The 18908-nt window shown below is 50.6% G+C and overlaps 7 protein-coding genes across 7 annotated transcripts; 5 read left to right on the top strand and 2 right to left on the bottom strand.

The window, feature by feature from the left end:
• Window positions 1–109: 109 nt before the first annotated feature.
• On the top strand, window positions 110–722 carry N7515_007072 (uncharacterized protein; the record flags this gene model as incomplete). Its single annotated transcript, XM_056667816.1, has 2 exons — window positions 110–493; window positions 585–722. The coding sequence occupies 2 exons, from the start codon at window positions 110–112 to the stop codon at window positions 720–722; spliced, it is 522 nt and encodes a 173-aa protein (XP_056521412.1).
• Window positions 723–1530: 808 nt separating this feature from the next.
• Window positions 1531–2921, top strand: N7515_007071 (NAD(P)/FAD-dependent oxidoreductase; the record flags this gene model as incomplete). The annotated part of the gene is made up of 2 exons (XM_056667815.1): window positions 1531–1740; window positions 1824–2921. The coding sequence occupies 2 exons, from the start codon at window positions 1531–1533 to the stop codon at window positions 2919–2921; spliced, it is 1308 nt and encodes a 435-aa protein (XP_056521411.1).
• A 125-nt stretch (window positions 2922–3046) lies between these two features.
• N7515_007070 (uncharacterized protein) lies at window positions 3047–5549 on the bottom strand (the record flags this gene model as incomplete). Its single annotated transcript, XM_056667814.1, has 9 exons — window positions 3047–3540; window positions 3599–3782; window positions 3837–4012; window positions 4063–4333; window positions 4389–4927; window positions 4975–5142; window positions 5189–5286; window positions 5341–5463; window positions 5512–5549. The coding sequence occupies 9 exons, from the start codon at window positions 5547–5549 to the stop codon at window positions 3047–3049; spliced, it is 2091 nt and encodes a 696-aa protein (XP_056521410.1).
• A 374-nt stretch (window positions 5550–5923) lies between these two features.
• N7515_007069 (uncharacterized protein) lies at window positions 5924–7417 on the bottom strand (the record flags this gene model as incomplete). The annotated part of the gene is made up of 1 exon (XM_056667813.1): window positions 5924–7417. One exon carries the CDS (start codon window positions 7415–7417, stop codon window positions 5924–5926), a length of 1494 nt encoding a protein of 497 aa, XP_056521409.1.
• A 274-nt stretch (window positions 7418–7691) lies between these two features.
• Window positions 7692–10179, top strand: N7515_007068 (GTPase-activating protein GYP6; the record flags this gene model as incomplete). The annotated part of the gene is made up of 6 exons (XM_056667812.1): window positions 7692–7714; window positions 7764–7878; window positions 7936–8094; window positions 8172–8683; window positions 8746–8888; window positions 8945–10179. The coding sequence occupies 6 exons, from the start codon at window positions 7692–7694 to the stop codon at window positions 10177–10179; spliced, it is 2187 nt and encodes a 728-aa protein (XP_056521408.1).
• Window positions 10180–12240: 2061 nt separating this feature from the next.
• Window positions 12241–12844, top strand: N7515_007067 (uncharacterized protein; the record flags this gene model as incomplete). The annotated part of the gene is made up of 2 exons (XM_056667811.1): window positions 12241–12375; window positions 12548–12844. 2 exons carry the CDS (start codon window positions 12241–12243, stop codon window positions 12842–12844), a joined length of 432 nt encoding a protein of 143 aa, XP_056521407.1.
• Window positions 12845–13633: 789 nt separating this feature from the next.
• Window positions 13634–17516, top strand: N7515_007066 (serine/threonine-protein kinase; the record flags this gene model as incomplete). The annotated part of the gene is made up of 4 exons (XM_056667810.1): window positions 13634–13655; window positions 14009–14153; window positions 14219–17181; window positions 17242–17516. 4 exons carry the CDS (start codon window positions 13634–13636, stop codon window positions 17514–17516), a joined length of 3405 nt encoding a protein of 1134 aa, XP_056521406.1.
• Window positions 17517–18908: the final 1392 nt, after the last annotated feature.

The raw sequence follows: 18908 nt of genomic DNA, 5'->3' as shown, positions 1-18908 counted from the left end.
CGGGAAAATGGCCTAGCATGGCTTTGATAAGACCATTTTCTGAAAGCATCGAGTGCTCCCCGCTGACATGAGGGTCTTCGTTGACTCGATTTGTTGGCACAGGTAACTCATGAACACGATCCAATGGTTACCATTTTCGTCCTCCGGAAAGTCTCCCGAAGAAGCAGAAAACATTCGTACGCCCAACCTCCTTCAGTTGAACGTGGCATTCGAGCGATGGCTCATGGTCGGAAGGGGGATGGCCGAGGGCGGCAAGTCTAGGGCTTCGAGGGAATCCAGCTCGGTTTCATGGTCATCAGTTCGCCGCTCAAGATCGGGGGTTCTTCTCGGATTGGCTTCCGGCATGAAGCGTCTCCAACACACCCGTAAACGGGCGCAGACGGGATCCCGGTGTCTCTTGACCCACGGTGCTAACCTTGCAACGGTCAAGATGAAGGTTCTAAGCGCAACGATAGATTGGATCAGGGTCGAACGCGTGGATCTGCCGTTCTGTGTGAGATACGGTTGAAAAGTGAGAGTCGTGATGCTTACGTTAATAACCACAGTAAGCTAATGGCTACCGTGGTGTAACTATATATAACCAGATCATGCCCCAGTTGCGGCCTGAGCTTGAAGTTCAAGCAAGCTCTAAGCTCTGTGAGGTTGAAGTGGAAGAAACGGAGATAACGCATCTGTTGCACTGGTCTTTCGTGTCAGATGGAGTTGTTGGCAGTGAGTTGTAAAGAGGAGAAAGGAATTCTCTGAGGGAACGGCGGGAGTTGTCATAGTTTATATAAGATGTACTTTCCAAAATTGGAAGGGACTCACTCGGGTACGGAGGGAAGGAGCGGTCATTGTCATTGCTAGTCTTTGATCATATGGGGAAACTCCATGTGCCGCCTTTTCTCTCCACCTTCCCATTTAATACTCACTGCCCCCGTGCCCCAACCTTAATCCCGATACTCGTACAAGAAGCTGGTTTGGCTGTCTTCAAGATATTCTTTCTTATACTTCCTATTACGGCTAGCCTCAAACCCTCCGAGGAGGATTAGCGCGAAAAGCCCCCATTTATGCCAGGAAATATCAACCAATAGGGTCTAAGACTAGCATGGCAGCTCCTCTTGAGGCAAACAGAGCAAACACAGCATATCACAGAAACGCAAGTACTATTTTGAAACCTGTGATGGTTCAACACGTACCATGGTGTACGTCGTAATCAAACTAAAATAAAAAGGTTTCGTGAAACCTCAATGCCACGGCACTGGATGAGGGTGTACCTTACTTGCAGGTCGTACGGTTGCATCAAGGAAGGTCATTTGCTTCCGCGATAACAACCTTGGCCCCACACCGGGAGCCCTCCCGATGGTGCAGTTCTCCGCACTCCCCGCACTGATACTATGGGTGTATCTCTAGAGTCTACACGGTACAGTATGGAAATTGGAATTCAGCCGGCTACGGATGGCGATGCCGTCTAATAGTTTCAGGACTATACATATCCAAGTAATGAACCACCTGGTTGATTCACTCTATCGTTTCAAACAGTAATTGAAGATGGGCATCTCCAAGCGCGATCCGATCATTATTGTTGGTGGAGGTGCCTTTGGGCTCTCGACTGCTCTGCATTTGACTCGCTCCGGCTTTACCGATATCTCTGTTTTCGAAAGAGACGACCATATCCCTCCCCGATACTCAGCCGCCAATGATCTGAACAAGATTGTGCGTGCAGAGTATGAGGATCCATTCTACACGGACTTGACGATTGTGAGTCACATACTTATCTTTCCTGCAAGCGTTCACAGTAAGCGAAAGTATTGAAACTAATCCCTGCATTCTATATTCAATAGAAAGCCATCGCCGCATGGAAGACCCCTCTTTTCGCACCCCACTTCCATCAGACAGGATTCCTCCACTGCGTCTCTGGCGAGGCACCCCAAAAGGCTATCGACACTCTCAATAGGTTCCGCGCCTCAGCAGATGGTAACGAGCAGATCAAGCCTCACGTCGTGCCTCTCAAAGACCAGAACGACATCCGTCAAGCCTGTTGGCAGCTCAACGGCCCATTGCCCGGCTGGACCGGATACCTCAACCGCTTCGACGGGTACGCTCACTCCGGCAACGCGCTGGCAGGTGTCCACCGGGCCGCCCAGGCAGCAGGCGTGCGATTCTATCTCGGGATGCACGGTGCAGTCGACGAAATCGTCTATGTCAGCACCCTGCAAGGCAAGAAGAGCTCCGGGATCCGCACGAAGGACGGAAAATTCCACCCGTCCTCCCTGGTCATCGTCGCTGCTGGCGGTGCTGTGGGCCGTCTGGTACCGGAGATCGGCAAGAAGGTCGTGGCGAAGTCGTGGTCTGTTGCGCATGTGCATTTGACAGATGAAGAGACCTCAGCATTGCGCGGAATTCCGGTCACGTATGCGCGTGATCTGGGGTTCCTGTTTGAACCGGATCCTCGGACTAATTTGTTGAAGATCTGTCCTATGGGTGGCGGGTATGTTAATACTGATCCTGAGACGGGGGTTTCGCATGCTCCAGCGACTCTGGAAGAAAGTGCGTTTGTGCCTGAGCATGATGAGGCGCAGATGAGGAAATTGCTTGCGCACACTCTGCCGGCTCTTGCTGGGCGGCCGCTGGTGAAGAAGTCCCTTTGTTGGTTCGCTGATACTGATGACTCGGACTTTATCATTGATTATGTGCCTGAGACTTCGTCTTCGGTTGTTATCTTGTCTGGTGATTCTGGGCATGGGTTTAAGATGTTTCCAATCTTTGGATCGTGGGTTTTCGGGTTAATCCAAGCTGGCCGGCAAAGCGAAGCACGGTGGAGGTGGAAGTATAGCAACTCCGATAAGGAAAAGGAGAACTGGGGCGGCGATGTCAGCTGGCGTATTGGGGAGTCGAAGGAGCTTTCCGAGATTCGGCCTGGTGTATCGGCTAAGCTATAGATAGATTCATAGAAGATTCTCTTATTCAACCCGAAATGACGCTGTAGTTCTGGACGGCATCTTTGAATTACCTAGACACCCACGCTGATTTGAAATTCATTAAGGCCTTTAAATAGGTATTCAACCTACCAAATACTGTGTTCGACCATGGCGTTAGACACCCATTCAGTATCATAACTCTCAATAGAGTCCGCAACAGCCATGATCTCAGCCGATGTTAGCATCGTAGTAAAATCACAATCCAACTCCAACTCTGAATGGGGCCGAAGAACAGCATCATCATATTGGAGGGACTGAGTTATAGCCCCTGCATTCGGCGTGGCAGATGGAGAAGCTGAGTTAGGTAGCATATCCGCTTGCTGGAAGAGAGCAGGCACTGCTAACTGTCGTGGGTAATCACCAGAGATACATCCCAATAAAGTCTCATCTAGCTGCTGAAGCTCCGACCTTCGGAAGCTAGCGACTTGGTTTCCGTCTCTGATCATCTCGTCGAAAATGGCATACGCTTTCTCCAGGCAGTTGGGGTTGCTTTCTAGTTCGCGCGGGTCGATTGCTGGACCCATGAGGAGAATGACGGTGGATACAAATACCGACTCTAGGTCAAAGGGGAGAAATGTCTCTGGAAGTTGGATGTTAGTCGGGGGTTGAGATGGGTTGGCGACACGAGACTGATTTACCTAACAGACCCTGGCTCTGTAGACTGGAGAGGATGTATATGCTATGTTGGGCTGACTCCAGACACATCTGCATCAGGATTCTGACGTTGCGAGATGCCTTGATGGATTCCAGGCAGCTTTCTGGGGATTCGAATCGAATTTTGAGGAAGCAGAATAAGAGAGGTCGGGTGGCTAAGATGATACACTGTAGGATAGTCAGCAAATGGACACCGTCCGGGGAAAAACACAAGATATGCACCTGGTGATGTTGAAGATGTAAGTATGCTGATGTCCGAGAAACACCGCTAGCTGGGTCCAAGTGGAGGGGAAATGACTCGCGGAGCTCATCAGCAAGCCCTGCAATATTCGCCAGTGCTCTCTTGGTGCTGAGCAGGAAAGTCCGGTTGATGCGCCCGTCGACGACATAGATCGCTGCTTGAGTTGTCAGGTAACATAGCCAACGGTGGAAGCTCGGTGGATCTTACTGCTGTTCACCTCGGCAACGATCTGTGACAGTTTGATGTGCATGCCCAAGGATATCGTCTCTGATGGGTCTTCAAAGGCCGGAAGTTGCGTTTGCACATATCGGTCATTCACGGATTGGGGCAGACCCATCAGAGATGTCATTTCTTTGTCCAGCATGTATATGGTCCACCATATTTTGCTAGATCTCTGGACCATGTCATATCCTAGAACTTCGACTGGCATGCTAGTGTGCATTCCATATGACATGGCTATCCGTATGGCTTGGCCAATCTAAAATATTGATCAGTCAGGCTATCCAAGAGGGCGTTTCATTCGCATAGCTCACGTAGTTATGTGCCGATGTTCGAAAATCGACACATTGGTAATATAAGGCAATGCAACACAGAATTTCTGTTCCTTGCATTGGGTCCCGATAGAGAGCGCTCGGGTCAGGCAACAGCTGCAGAGCCTTGATGAAGTAACCCACCCCTGGCGGTCTCTTCCCTTGAGCCTTGGGTTGAACGAACCCTTTCCCGAAGGCCAGGATGAGGAGGAAATGAATATACCACAAGCTATTTGTCATGGAATGTCCATCCCCCGAGTAGAACTTTTGCAAAGAACCCATGAAAACGTCTTCTTCAAAGAGGTGATATAACTGTCCGCAACGAAATTGAACGGCATTGATCAGATACATAGTGTGGTCGCGCGTCGGGACGACGGGATCATCCGGGCCTGGGCTTGTGCGTAAACCATCCCATCCGAGCTCATATGTTGTTTCGTCGAATAATAGTGTATCCGTTGGCAACGCCTCATGGTAAAGGTGTTGGTGTGCCAGGCTGAGGACTCGCCGAGTGAACGACCAGTTGGATGATGTTCCAAGATAGACTGCACTTGTTAAATTTGCATATTACAATAAACCAAACGTGACATACATGTTCGGCCATTTGCCATAGACATAAAAGCAGGGGGACCGGTTGATAAAGGATTGTCTAGACCGGAGTCTAGACCGGAGTCTTGATCCTCCAGGTCAAGAGATTCATCATGATCCCCAGGAGTGTTGATCCTGTCCAAAGTGGGTACATCTTCGCGGTCGTTTGAATCTACTAGGAATGAGCAGGTATCTCTTCGTGCGATGAATGGACTGACCAATCACTTGGGTATCGAAATCCGAGCTGAAAGGGCTTGCTTGACCTTTTGCGATTTGCTCCGCACGCGCGACCTTCTGCTGCAGCTCCAGGATATACCTGCACCTAAGATAAGCTGCTTGTTCTTCTAAGAATTGCAGTTTAGGTACTGACCCTCTTGTCACCAGAATCTTCTGATCACGGTCGTTGAAAACGCAAGAAACCTTTCGCTTGCTGCACCCGTCGCATGGTTGGGACCCGGAGCACTTGATCTTTTGCCTCCGACATCGCACACAACTAATCGATGTCAGCGACCGTCTTGCCTCTTTCCTGTCACCAACTCACGCATTTGACGATCTTTTTGTAACTCTTCCATCCGCCATGTGAATAATGTTATCTGAATATGAGTGGGAGTATGTGAGCTGGATTGTCGTGAGTCGGAAATGCGGGGAGACCCCATGGGGGGATTCAAAGCCCAATTGGGGCACAATTTCCCTTCTTCCCCCGATAATCCGGCAACAATGGCCAGGTGGAAAATGTTGCAACATGTTATCTTTGAGTCCATCAAGTACCTAGGTCACCGTCTAGGTGGACTGGAGTCTGAGAGATGTCGTCAACTTCCCTCATCGATCGTACATCATGAGCAGTGGCTAATTATGTATGCCTTTCTCTTGTTGTTCAGCTGATTGATTCTCACTCCAGAATTCCATAGATACATGTTCGTTATTTACAATGCTGCCAGCGGATGCTGACATTCTCAACGCTGTCCAAGTAGGTATCGATTCGTTTCCCAATATTCCCTGCATGCCGTATGGCCCCAATGCTCGGTCCACCATTCCCCGAAGCTATCTTGAACATTCTGTTCATCCACCCGCAATACGCGCTCATCTCGCTTCAGCGAACATAGCGCACATGGATGTGTAGCCTTCATGGCCCCCTGATCTGCCCGAGCGGTTACAACCTTGAGCGCGCTGGGATCTTGGATCGGAGGGATCGGCCGCTGGCCTGCGGCTTGAAGAACAACATTAAAGATTGCCGCCCGGTCCCGCCAAGCACTCAGCACATCAATAGCATCCTGTTCCTCTTTAATGTTTTCTTGCTTGTTGACGCTGTTGAGTTTCATGCCACCGGTTTTGCCGGAACGGGCAGGGCCGATTCGCATGCTTTGGCTGAGAATTGTATCACGCTTCCAGCGGAGCCTTCGCCCAGCTATTACTCGTGCTGCTGATTGAAGTACATTGTGAATTTTGGAGGCCGTTGATGAGACGTTACTGGAGGATGAAGAAGACACTGTGCCAGACGATCGCAGCTGGGATTTTGCCGAAGCAGCCTCCTTTTGGAGATTCTCAAACACATCCAAGAATAATTCAAGGAGAACAGAAGGTGGTGGGATATTCGTTGGACGCACGGTGGCTGCAGGAGCTGCAGGAGCTGCGGACCCCGACACAAAGCTACTGACAGCTGGACGAGGGGTTGCCGATGGTGGGGTGGTCGTGGGTTTGGGCACAGTTCTCACACTGGGCCCATCTGTAAAATCACCCCAATCGTCAAAGGAATCGTCATCCCACTTGGATGGCGGCGGTGGAGTGGTCTTCGAAGGCAATTTTTGAGGTATGTTTGTAAGAGATTTTGTTTTCTTTTCATCAGTCTTGCGAGGAGGTAGGCTAACAGGGGAGTTGGCGAAATCGCCCCAGTCGCCAAACGAATCATCCTCCCATGCTGGCTGGTTTTGGTTACTTGTAGGATCCTTTTCGGCAAATTTTGACGGATGTTTCACAGATGGTGCCGAGTCTTGCATTGAGAGTAAATCAAGCAAGTCATTTGTTTCAGAGACCACTGCATCATCTCGTCGAGGCTGTAGTGTTGCAGAGCTAGCTGTTCTGGATTGATGCAAAGAAGTTGTTGTATGGGCATCTTGCGTGTTTGACTCCGGGCCCTCAAATTCCCCCCAGTCGTCCTCCGTATCACTTGCCGGTGCATCAAATGTTGCATCGAATAGAACATCGCTATGTGGATCCAAGGGAAGGTCAATTTGTTGTTGACCGGTGCCCCAGGCTGCTGGGGCTGTAAATTGACCGGATGCCCCCGAGGTGGCATTGGGGGGTTTATTATGCTGCACATTGCCTGATGACCCGAAGAAATCAACGTCGTCATCGAAAAAGGCAGCTTTTCTATGTTGCGATGACTGCTGACCAGAAGACCTAGTTTCCGGGGCAGACTGACCGAACTCCGCTAGCAGATCCGCGGACATCTTGATTGGGGGCCGGGGTCATGAAGCTGTGAAAGGTGACATCAGGCAACGTTCTGCAGTGGCGGCGATATAAGATCGAGTAGTATCGAGGTACCGGAGAGTTCAGCCGCGATTTGTATCTCGATGGTCTGAATTCCCCGAGGCGAACTAAGCCAGTGCATATAGCAGAGGAATGTTGCGATGGCCAAGTATCAATAGCGCGAGATAAGCCACGGGCGGTCTACTATCGCCCGCATCCCCTCATCTCCCGAGGTTCTCTCCCTCATCCCCAACAATGAGAACCATTGAGGAGACTAGGTACTGCTTCGGAGCGTCTGCACTTCTTGGACTATATTGACTCTCACAGAAAGAGATGGGCCGTCCTGTTCTCCGACAACAACGCGACTTGCGATCTCCGAGCGGCGCTAGGAGCCGAGAAAGGAGACCTGTGCAATGACGGCCTGCGGTCCGTTTGCTGGAAGGTACCGTTGACCAAAAGAAATGGGTTGAGACATTATTTGTGCTCATTTATTATACAGGCATTTTCCCTTTTTGACGGGTCGGATCGAAATGATTGGGCGTCTAAGCTCGATGAATCCCGGGACGCCTATCGTGCGCTGCGAGACCACTACTTGAAATACATCGAACACCCAGATGATTTGGAGTCCACGATCGATCCGCTGGCGGATGATGACCAGGTACGCGAACACTACTTCCGCCGTGTCTTGCCCAAGTTCAAGGAGTTCCTAACTAACACTGCTGTCGCGACAATCAGTCCCCTTGGCAGACGCTCCGACACGACGAGACGCTGCGCGCCGAAATCCTTCAAGATGTCGATCGATGTTTGCAAGAAAACGCGTTTTTTCAAGAGCCCGAGACGAAATCTAAGTTGACTGACATCCTGTTCGTCTACTCAAAGCTCAATCCGGACGTCGGCTATAGGCAAGGAATGCATGAACTACTCGCACCTCTTCTTTGGGCAGTAGACCGCGACTCGGTGAATTCGCACTCATTCGATGCCAACGAGGGAGAAGGCGAGGCTTTAATGCTAAAGCTCCTCGATCATCAATTTGTGGAACATGATGCATTTACCCTATTTCTCTATGTCATGCAAACAGCCCGCACATACTATGAGCACAGTGAAACACGGGCGGCAAATGGCCAGATGGATGTCATACCGATAGTTGACCGATGTCAATATCTTCACAAGGAAGCATTGGCAATCATTGATCACGAGCTTGCTGAGCATTTGGAAGCCGTCGAGGTATTACCGCAAATATTTCTGACGTAAGTTGCCTGCTGCAGGCATCCATTGCTAAGTCCATGCATGATACTAACATGTCGAATAGTCGCTGGATGCGCCTTCTATTTGGTCGGGAATTTCCATTCGACGATGTCCTGATGATGTGGGATCTACTATTTGCTCATGGATTGCGATCTGATCTTATTGACTTCACGTGCATTGCAATGCTGCTTAGAATTCGCTGGCAATGTTGGTTGGCCTCGAGTACTCAACATATCTTGTTCTCGCTGACATCCATTACCTAGTGCTTACGGCGGACTATACAACCGCGTTGACATTGCTACTCCGTTACCCTTCACCCCAGCCACACACCCCTCAGACATTTGTACATGATGCACTTTATTTGGAACAGAATCCTACGGCCGATCGAGGAAGGTTCATCATATCCAAATATTCAGGCAGGCCACCCGAGTCAAAAAGTCGCAGCCAGTCCGAAACGCGGCCCGCGAGAAGGGCATTTCTCTGGGAAGACTTTAGGAGACGCAGCGGAAGTAGCTCACCTGTCAGGTCAACAGCCCGAAACAGTCCAAAAAGTCTCGAATCCCTTTTCCAGGATGTCTCTCAAGGGATACAACGTCGGACGGAGTCCTGGGGCGTAGCGAAGGCTGTTCGAGGTGCCGTCACTGAAGCGAGGAAAAACATGCAGACTATGCATTTTGAACCAAATCTGCGCCCTAGCTCCTCGAGACCTGGTTCCGCTACATCGGCCTCAGATACACAATCGAAGGCCCACTCTGCAGCTGCGGCGACCTCAGCCGGGCTACAGACGAAGATTAATTTACTTGAAGAAAGAAACCGAGCTTTGGCTGCTACTTTGCGCCAGGCACTGGATGACCTTGGTTCGGAATTGGCAAATGTCAAGAACCTTGACGCTGATACGAACAGTGCATTGAAGCGGGCTCTGGCCAAGGCTGAGAGTGTGCAAGTTTCTCTCGAAGACCCTTCCCTCCCAGTAAATCCTTCTCTGGATTCTCGTGTAGACGGTGAGCCGAAACCACTGGATGCGTCACAACAAACAGTCACCGCAAAAACGGGCAAAGCTGAGGGCAAGATTGTGACGGACCTGGGTCAGTTGCAATCACCAAAACTCGGCAACATGCATAGCACTGAACCGGCAGCCAAGCGTGGGGCTTCTAGTCCTGTCTCTATCGGGACGGCCAATCGAGCAGGCACCGACAAGAAGACTGAGAGACCACGGGAAATTCCCTCCCGGTCATTCGTGCGACCGTCGATGACGGATTCTGGATTCTCATGGATGCTTGGCGGTGGTCGGAACCTGTCGGGCTTTGTTAGCTCAACGTCGCCGCCACCGGAGCAAACTCGACGTTTGGACCAATCCCGAGGAAAACCAGCAAAACCCAATGCCTTGTTCGGATCTGCCGGAGATGAAAATCCAGGGTCCGATCCCGAGCAGGGTGAATTGCCGCTGCACAGCCTTCGGGGCTCAGGGGACCCTCTGTCAGGGGCCGGCCCATTATGATATCTTCTAATCGGGGTCCATGTCACTACCTGCGTACACTCTAACTGGAATCGGAAGCTCAGGGTTGAAGTCAGGCCCACATCTTATCTTCTGCTAGGCTGCGTCGTTATCATTCCCTGTACAGCGGTTGGCATACTGAAACCGACGATACATTGGAAGGGGCATTCATCTGACAAAAAAACATACTTCCAATGTGGGCTTCGCTAGTCTCTATGTCATCTCTTACCCAATCTATGTAGACTCACCAATCCCCAACTTTTGCTCCCTGTCATACATCATGCAGAAGACAAAGTTAGTACATGCGTTATTATATCCACCCCAGAAGCCAAGCAAGGTCCCACAGCAAGCGCTCGGATCTATAGGTATTGGAACGGATTCCTGATCGAAGTCTTGCAACTGGAGCGTCTTGCAACTGGAGCGTCTTGCAACTGGAGCGTCTTGCAACTGGAGCGTCTTGCAACTGGAGCGTCTTGCAACTGAAGCTTTACGGAGCGTACGATCCAAAGGATATCTTCAATTGTGATGAAAGTGGCTTATATTGTATTGGAAACGGATTCCTGACCGAAGTCTAGGTTGCAACTGATGGAAGCTTTACCGGGACAAAAGCAAAGCAAGGCTAGGATTTTGCTGCAATGCCGATGGGGAAATCAAATTTCAGGCCGAAGATAAATCACCTTCTGAATCGGACATGCATTTGCATCGGAGAAAAAGGCTTCAATTCTATACTATGTAGAGGCTGGTAAGCCTTCAAAATCGTGCATGCTGTTATGATGCATGCCTTAGGGATCAGGCACAAGCCTCATATAAATTTGAAAGCTCGGGAGTTCGCTCCTCTCCCACTACAACTCTCTCCCTCCAGATTTCTGAGCCCGTGGTCTCAACAGGTCATGACGCCCTTGTTTTTCCCTACTGACAACTAGAATTTCAGAAAAAAAAGAGGAGGTTATCTCTAACGAGAATTTACGATTTATAGTCTTCCCTGACCGTTTTGAGAGAGTCCCGGCAGGAATCACGATTGGTGGAGCGAAAGGCCCATAAGCGGGGTGGAATCCACAAATCAACCAACCATTGAGCCTCATTGAAGCCTCATCATCAAGACTGTCATAGATCAGCTTCAACAATTTCATCGACAGAGAGGGAACCATATCTCACTGTCACCCACAATACATGTAGGTGACGAACACGGTGTCCAAGGGCGTTTCGAAGGGAGGGTTGGCCTTCTCAGCCAGATCTCCTACCATCACCCTCCTTCCTTTGTGTTTGGCGATTCAAGATGTGCTGCGCCCACTATATCTCAAACGCCTGGCTTCATCGTAATGGATGAAGCTGGCAGTTCAGTTGTAGTGGGCGAGAAAAAACTCCTTGGGTCGACCAGCATGGTATTATGAGAATGGTTCATTACCCCACCAACCATTTTACCATCTTCCACCTACCGTTTGAATCGTCGAACAACCACCCCTATTTACAATGACGCAACCCCTATGGGGCCCAGGAGCCGAAGCAGAGGGACGAAAGGGATTAGTCGGTTGTCGAAGACGCAGACCAGACGATTAATGGAGGGGATCAAGGGGAGGGACTACCTGAAGTTGGCAGTTTTGTGCTCTACAAAGTTGAACCAGTACTGAAGGACAAAGGTTACCTCAGCATGCTCAGACGGAACATGATTCGCTGGGTCATGCTTACATGTCCTGCCTAACCGAGTTTCGCGAGCCATCCTCGATTCCGCTTCCTCGCATTTAACACCGTCATGCGGAGGCAGGCGTCTAAAAAGTCAGGCTTCTTTGTACGTCACCGAGGGGCCGAAGCGGAACTTGATCCTCGTTAGCTACTGGAACTTATCCAGTCCGGTGCACCTGAGGCTGACGCTTTGATACGCTCAATCGCGGCCTTCGGTTCCTCTCTCCGTGGCACGCGGCCGTATTGATTTGCCCAAGTAGGGAGTTACAGGCCATGTGGACTGGACGCTGAAATGGCAGAGTATCACGTCAACTGGCGAGCGAAGCCTTAAGCGACGAAGATTTGACCACTATCAATCAATCGTCGGCATGGTACTGCCAGGAAATGATTGACAAAATCAATGATTCGGACTGGACGAGGGACTCGGGGCAAGCGGCACAGCCCATACTCAGTCGCGTCAACCAAATTCCACTTCTGATAACATGGAATAAGGACAGATTGATGAACGCACCGCCGCCGGTAAAAGCGTTAAGGACCACGTCAAGAGCTGGAGAAACCATAAAGTCCAGCGTTCGTCCAATGGAGCTTGTTCTTACTATGGGACCCTAGGCCACGACGCAAAGGAATGCTATCACCTAGTCCTTGAAACAGACCCTCGACGTGGACACTGAAGCCTGATTGGTGGTATTAGAAGACGTACCAGGAATTCAAAGAAAACAAGAGCCAGCAATTCACTGGCAAAGCAACTCAGTGGACGAAGCAAGCGAACTTTGGCGCCGTCTCAACTGCAGCAACTGCAAAAGATGAAGAAGTCATAGACTTTGGCGGTGGCGCCCTAGCCATTGAAGAAGGTTCCTCGGACACGACAAAGACAGGACAGCCGGAGGACAACAATGGATTCATCGACACAGCAACAACAGCTGCCACAGCCCTCCAGGGCCTTACGAAGGCAGAATGGATGCAAAGAAGGTCTCTGGCGTGTAGCTAACTGACCTAGTAGTCTAGTTACAGAAATCTTGACGATCTCGAAGAGCAAGAGTTGTAAGGGTCGCGATGATGCCGATTCCGTAACATTTGATCGTAATTATGGCCATGTATTTCCTATGAGAATCGAGTAGTGCCGCAGTGCGCAATATTCATTTGAGTTGGGCTCTACAAATGCATGTGTGATGGCCCCGGGATGGGTGAGCCGTGCCATAGATGCTCCAGATAGACGTGAATTTCGGCACATGGGATAAGATGGATGTCGATCACCCGAATCGAAGACTAGCTTGTCGAGTAGAAAAAGAAAAGGTATGTTAGTTGGGATCTATGAGAGGAGTGAATCTTCAGAATCTTTAGAATCTTTAGAGGAATAAAGAGACCAAGACATTACATCACGGAGGGGAGGGCCCTTTTCTCGCATTTGGCATTTTCCTAGCCTCCCCACTCTCTTCTCTCTTCCTCATCCCCTCCTCTTCCACCCTCCGTTTCCTTTTCCTTTTCCCTCTTGATCTATCTTGAAGTGTAACCTTCGATATTCCAACTTTGTGTGTGCTCCGGCGCCACATATGCCGCCTGGAGAACCTTAGGCAGCTACCCTGCTAATCCCCGCCTGCGAATGACCGTTCCGTCCATACATGTCGCATATCCTGCATACATTCGCGAGTGCTCGCCTCGATTGAGCCTCGTCCTTCCTTTTTCTCCGATCTGATCACCTCCCGAGCTCGAGCATCGGAAATCGAATAAACTAAAGAAAAAAAAAAAAAGAAAGAGGAGGCAAAGTGAGACCTCGGGGATGGGGTCAGCTTACAATGATGGTAAGTCATGCGCACATGCTATTTTTTATGTTAGCCCTCTCTACCTTGTCTTTGTTATACGCTCTGTGGGACTCGAGGTAAGAGTGGAGGCCGGAATAAAAACAGGTTATCATGCAGCTTTCCTAATTAAGCAGACAACTCGATCAAAGCGCCCGACAAGGAAGGGTTCAGAGCAACGGGTCCACTCCCCAGTCGATCACGGGCACCGGCTGGCACATGCTTTGAACTGCATCTGACCGCGGAGATCAGAACCGTCCGATCACTCGGGCGGATCACATCTATAGAGCCCGTGGAATGGAACCAGACGCGCCGATTGAATGATGTACTAGATGAATCACGCTGATCAAACTTAGGCGAGCCGAGTCCCCTTTCGTCGCCGTTAGGTCCCCTCTCAGAGTCATCCGAATCCGAGTCCGAAATACAGAAGCTTTCTTTGCAGACAAGTCAACTCAGAAGCCCCGGGGGAAGTGTGTCGTCGGGCTATGACGCTCTTTCCAGGTCAGCGACAATATTCCCTCTGCTCGACTGGTACTTGAACGTTGACACTTCTTGTATCTCTACAGATCTCCGTTATTCGAAAATGAACATGGTCCGAATCCGTCTGGGTTGGATCGCATACGCCAGCACCAACCTTCGCGAGTTTTGACTCTTCCAAACCTTTCTACGTCGTCGCTAGCCCCCATGGCTGTCCACCGCACCGCCCACTCTCCACGCTCTCGCTCCTCTTCTCGAGCCAACACCGGCCACTTTTCTTTGAGCCGAAGCTTCACGGATTTGGAGGATCTACACCGGTTCCCGCTGGAGTCGCTACATTCCTTTTCTTTTGCTCAACAGTCCGAAGAACTCCTTCACAGCCGGCAAAACATTCTCAAGAGGTCTATCGATTTCATGCGCGACCGGATGGGATGGGCCGCAAGCAATGCTGGGATCGCTAACGCACAAGCAAACGCCAGTGGAGACGCCGAGATTCAAGGCATGATGGACCTTCTAACCCGGGCAAACATATTGGAACCCGCGGATCACCATAATCAAGGCCGAGGACCCATCACAGGACCCGCGGAGATCAACGGCGACAACATCTTTGAAAAAGCCTTTTCAGATGGCAGTTCGTCTCCGACCAGCACCCGAGATGCAGCTTTGGACTCCATGACATCGGGGTCACATTTCTCCGACAGCTCACAGTTGTTGAGCCCGGTGCCCAGCGACCGTATCTCCAACCAGAGAAGGGACCTGGTCTCTGCACCCTCGTCCAGGCGCGTAAGCTTAAAACGTACATACACGGACCTGAGCTCTGCTTCTTTAAAGAGCAAGCTGATGGAGACTTTAGCACAACCTTACACCTCTTCCGCGGACCCTTTCACCTCGCTCAACTCCTCGACTGCCGGACTCGGATTCCAGGTCCCGGCCCTCCACGCCCATAGCAGCAAATGGACACCAGCATCCCAGGCCGTATTTAGAACAGAAGCCCGGGCCCCATGGACCATTCTGGCCGCCAATGACCTGTCATGTCTCGTCTTTGGTGTTCTACAATCTGAAGTCCGCCGTCTTAGCATCTTGGAAGTTGTACAGAAAGAGCACCGAGATTGGCTCGAGGCCAAGCTTCGAGATCCTAGCACCGATGCTGCAGCCCGCATGCCGCTTCAGGCCGAAAGGGCTAATATCTCCGCTGTTAACCCCAAGTTCCGCGGTCTCGGGAACGGAGTGACAGCACAGCTCCTTAGCAAACCATCCTCGCGAGAAAAGTCACGCAGGGCGCAGACTGATGATGGTTATGGTTCAAGTACACGAAACACGCGGAACAACAACCATGCAGCTAATAAATCACGCGGAGTCTTGCTGTGCGGTGATGTGGTCCCGATCGTGAAGCGCGACGGGGCCCGCGGATCCGCCAGTGTCTGGGTAATGGAGAAACGTGGTGGCCTCATCTGGGTGCTGGAAGAGATTACAGAAAATGTTGCCTCCATCCAGTGCGATGATTCATGGAACGTTGTGGGTGCCAAGGGTGACTCCGAGAAGATTTGGGGCCCATCTGTCGTGCAAAAAGGCCAGTCAATCACTGAACTTCTCCCGTGTTTGCCATCTGAATCCCTTGAGACGTCCCTCGACAAGGGATTGGCCAAAATTGTGGAGTTGAAGCATTTTGCCGCCCGCACCGCGGCCGGCGTTTGTATCCCTGTCACCATCAGCAAGGGAGAAGGGGATTGCACTCTTCAAGTCTCTAGCTTCCCTCATGTTGCAGGCATGATGGTGCTGTCCTCCTCGTCATTGAATGTGATTAGCTCGAACTCTGTTTTTTCTTCGGCCCTCTTTGGCCAGGAAAGACCAGAAGGGCTTCACATCACTGACCTTGTACCCGACTTCGATGAGATCCTCGACGTCCTGACCGAGGAGGATAACGTGCCCTTGGTTGATGGCATTGTCATACCCGAACATAGTTTCCGACGGGCACGAACTCTGTCCATCCTTCGCGATGGCAAGGCAAATGCTGCCTCTGTCTTTACAGAGCCAAGTGGCCTGCTTGCCAAACACCGGGATGGCTCAACCATTGTCGTGGATATTCAATTGCGAGTGGTCAAGAGCGGCACCTTCTTTTCTAAAGATAAGGTAGAGAAAAGCAACGATCGGAGCAGTGATTCTGACGAGAGTGATGACACAATCGCTGTCACTGAATTAGTCTATGCTCTGTGGATCACCTACTCAAGGCAAATTCACGCTGCTGGGCCCGCTACCAGTGTCTCAACATCGCCTGCGCCAAACTCCAAGCCAGTATCGCCTAGGCAGGACCCTATCGCTGATCGCCCGTCAGACCCCAGCATTGAGACCCAAATTGCTGAACCCCTCAAGCCTTCTGTGGAGATCAAAGCTCCGACTTCAACACTCAGCCAACAACTCAGCGAGGCTGCTTCTGAGCCTCTGACAGACCGTCCCGTGCAACCCATCCCGCCAGTTTCAACTGTCAATGCAAATGCGGACCCCCCACTAAAACGAACAATCAATGACTACGTGATTCTCGAAGAAATGGGACAAGGGGCCTATGGACAGGTTAAATTGGCACGTCTGAAGAGATTGCCTAGTACGAAGATGGTATTGAAGTATGTTACGAAGAAGCGTATTCTCGTTGACACGTGGACTCGTGATCGGCGGCTGGGCACTGTGCCACTGGAGATTCATGTCCTAGACTTCCTTCGACGAGATGGCCTCAAGCATCCGAACATTGTGGCAATGGAAGGCTTCTTTGAAGATGATATCAACTATTACATCGAGATGACTCCTCATGGGCTCCCAGGAATGGATCTGTTCGATTACATTGAGCTGAAAGCTACAATGGATGAAGCCGAGTGCCGCAACATCTTCAAACAGGTTGCGAGCGCCGTTAATCATCTTCACACCAAAGCGCTGGTGGTACATCGTGACATCAAGGATGAGAACGTGGTTCTCGATGGAGAGGGGCGGATCAAGCTGATCGACTTTGGCAGCGCGGCTTACATCAAGAATGGGCCGTTTGACGTCTTTGTGGGCACGATCGGTAGGTCTTCTTTGTCGTCTGACACAGCTGAGGAGTAAAATGCTGACTACATGCGCCTAGATTACGCCGCTCCAGAGGTCTTACAAGGCAGGTCTTATCGAGGCAAGGAACAGGACATCTGGGCTCTGGGTATCCTTCTTTACACCGTCGTCTACAAGGAGAACCCGTTCTACAGCGTCGACGAGATCCTTGACCACCCCCTCCGCATCCCCTTCCTTCCGTTCTCGGAAGATTGCATTGACCTCATCCGCACGATGCTCGACCGCGACGTCGACAACCGAATTACCATCACCGAGGTGATTGGACACCCATGGATGGTGGAGGATGAAAAATGAACTCCTACCGCCTCGCTCTAGCTCTTCTCTCCCTCTCCGCCTTTTTACTTATGAAATCACAAAAAATAAAGCGATACCCCACAGAGTTGATTACGTTTTGATGATGACTGCCGAATGGCTCGGCGACTAATGGGTATCATTTCGAGGTGGAGGTCACTATCTGTTCTTCTAACTTTCCCTAGGGCTTGAGATGGGTGATGATTATGAACATCAATTGCATTTTATCTTTAAGGGGCATGCCCTTTTTTCAAGCGCCGTTGCTTCTGTTGAGTGTATACATTTGCATATTTCCCTTCTGTGACCTAGAGATCGAAGAGAACTCAGAAAATTTATCTAAGTACACAGTACTACAAGAGTCCGAGTACTCTGGTCTGTCATTTTTGAATTGCGGGGAATTGGACTAGCGTAAAGTTCCAGTGGCTGGTCACTTGTGATCCTTGGCGAACTTGGCCTAGTCCCGTGGCTTAGCCCGATCATAGCACACGATCTTCCCCACTTCATATCGAGTTTGACATCTCCCATTTGACCTGGTAGTTTTTCACCTTGTCACACAAAGACTGCCTCGATTACCTCCAGGAGGATTGTATTCTGTAAAAGAAGAAAACGAAGAAAACGATACATCCATACTCAATTCCATGGTCTTTCTCCAATTTGGTCAGTTGGTACCATGGGTCTGTGTCAACACTCCCCGCACGCCCCAGTGGCCCCACCAGCGAAAACCGTCTCAAAGAGGCGAAATCTGAATCCATCGGCTTTCTCAGGAACAAAACTCGCCTCATGGACGGTGGATCGGGTACACTAGGTGGGGTTCAGTATAAGGGCTTTTCATCGGTTATCTCTGCTGAGGGCGTCGTCAGCCGAGTGTGGGCTTTGGTCTCACATAAGACGGTCTGTGCTAGGAGAGCCTAGGACAAGACACCGTCTCAGACAAGGTGGAAACCAGTACAATCTAGTATCCTGTTCCAGGGCTACCCGGGCTACCCATGGAGAGGTATAGCAGAATATGTGCACATTGAACAGAACGCGTGCGATCTATCGAGTGCTTACTGCGTACTACGCGTACAACCGATGTTGGAAATAATACTAAGGTGGGGATCGATAAGATAATGCGAGGGGAAGTACATCAAAGGTACCTCATCTACTATGTGATCTGTAGGCCACTTCCAAGTTTAGTAGATGTATTGTATTCCCTTCCGCTTTGCATTCCGCCATTTGATGTTTGTCTTTACCTTATCTTTTCTCTCCCTTGGTGTTTATCTTTTCTTTCTCCCCCCACTTCCTTTGCCTCTGTACATCTTCTTCGGCTCTCTCGGTACTCTGCACGTCACTCGGCACAAGTCCCGTAAAGAGGTCGGCTCGTTCCACGGTTCTTTGGCCGTGGGCCCCCGAGAA

The sequence above is a fragment of the Penicillium bovifimosum genome, assembly GCF_028826915.1.
Source record: "Penicillium bovifimosum strain IBT 22155 chromosome Unknown utg000005l_segment0_segment0, whole genome shotgun sequence".
Taxonomy (NCBI): domain Eukaryota; kingdom Fungi; phylum Ascomycota; class Eurotiomycetes; order Eurotiales; family Aspergillaceae; genus Penicillium; species Penicillium bovifimosum.
The sequence above is the reverse complement of the archived record's forward strand: the minus strand, read 5'-3'. Positions and strand labels throughout refer to the sequence as shown.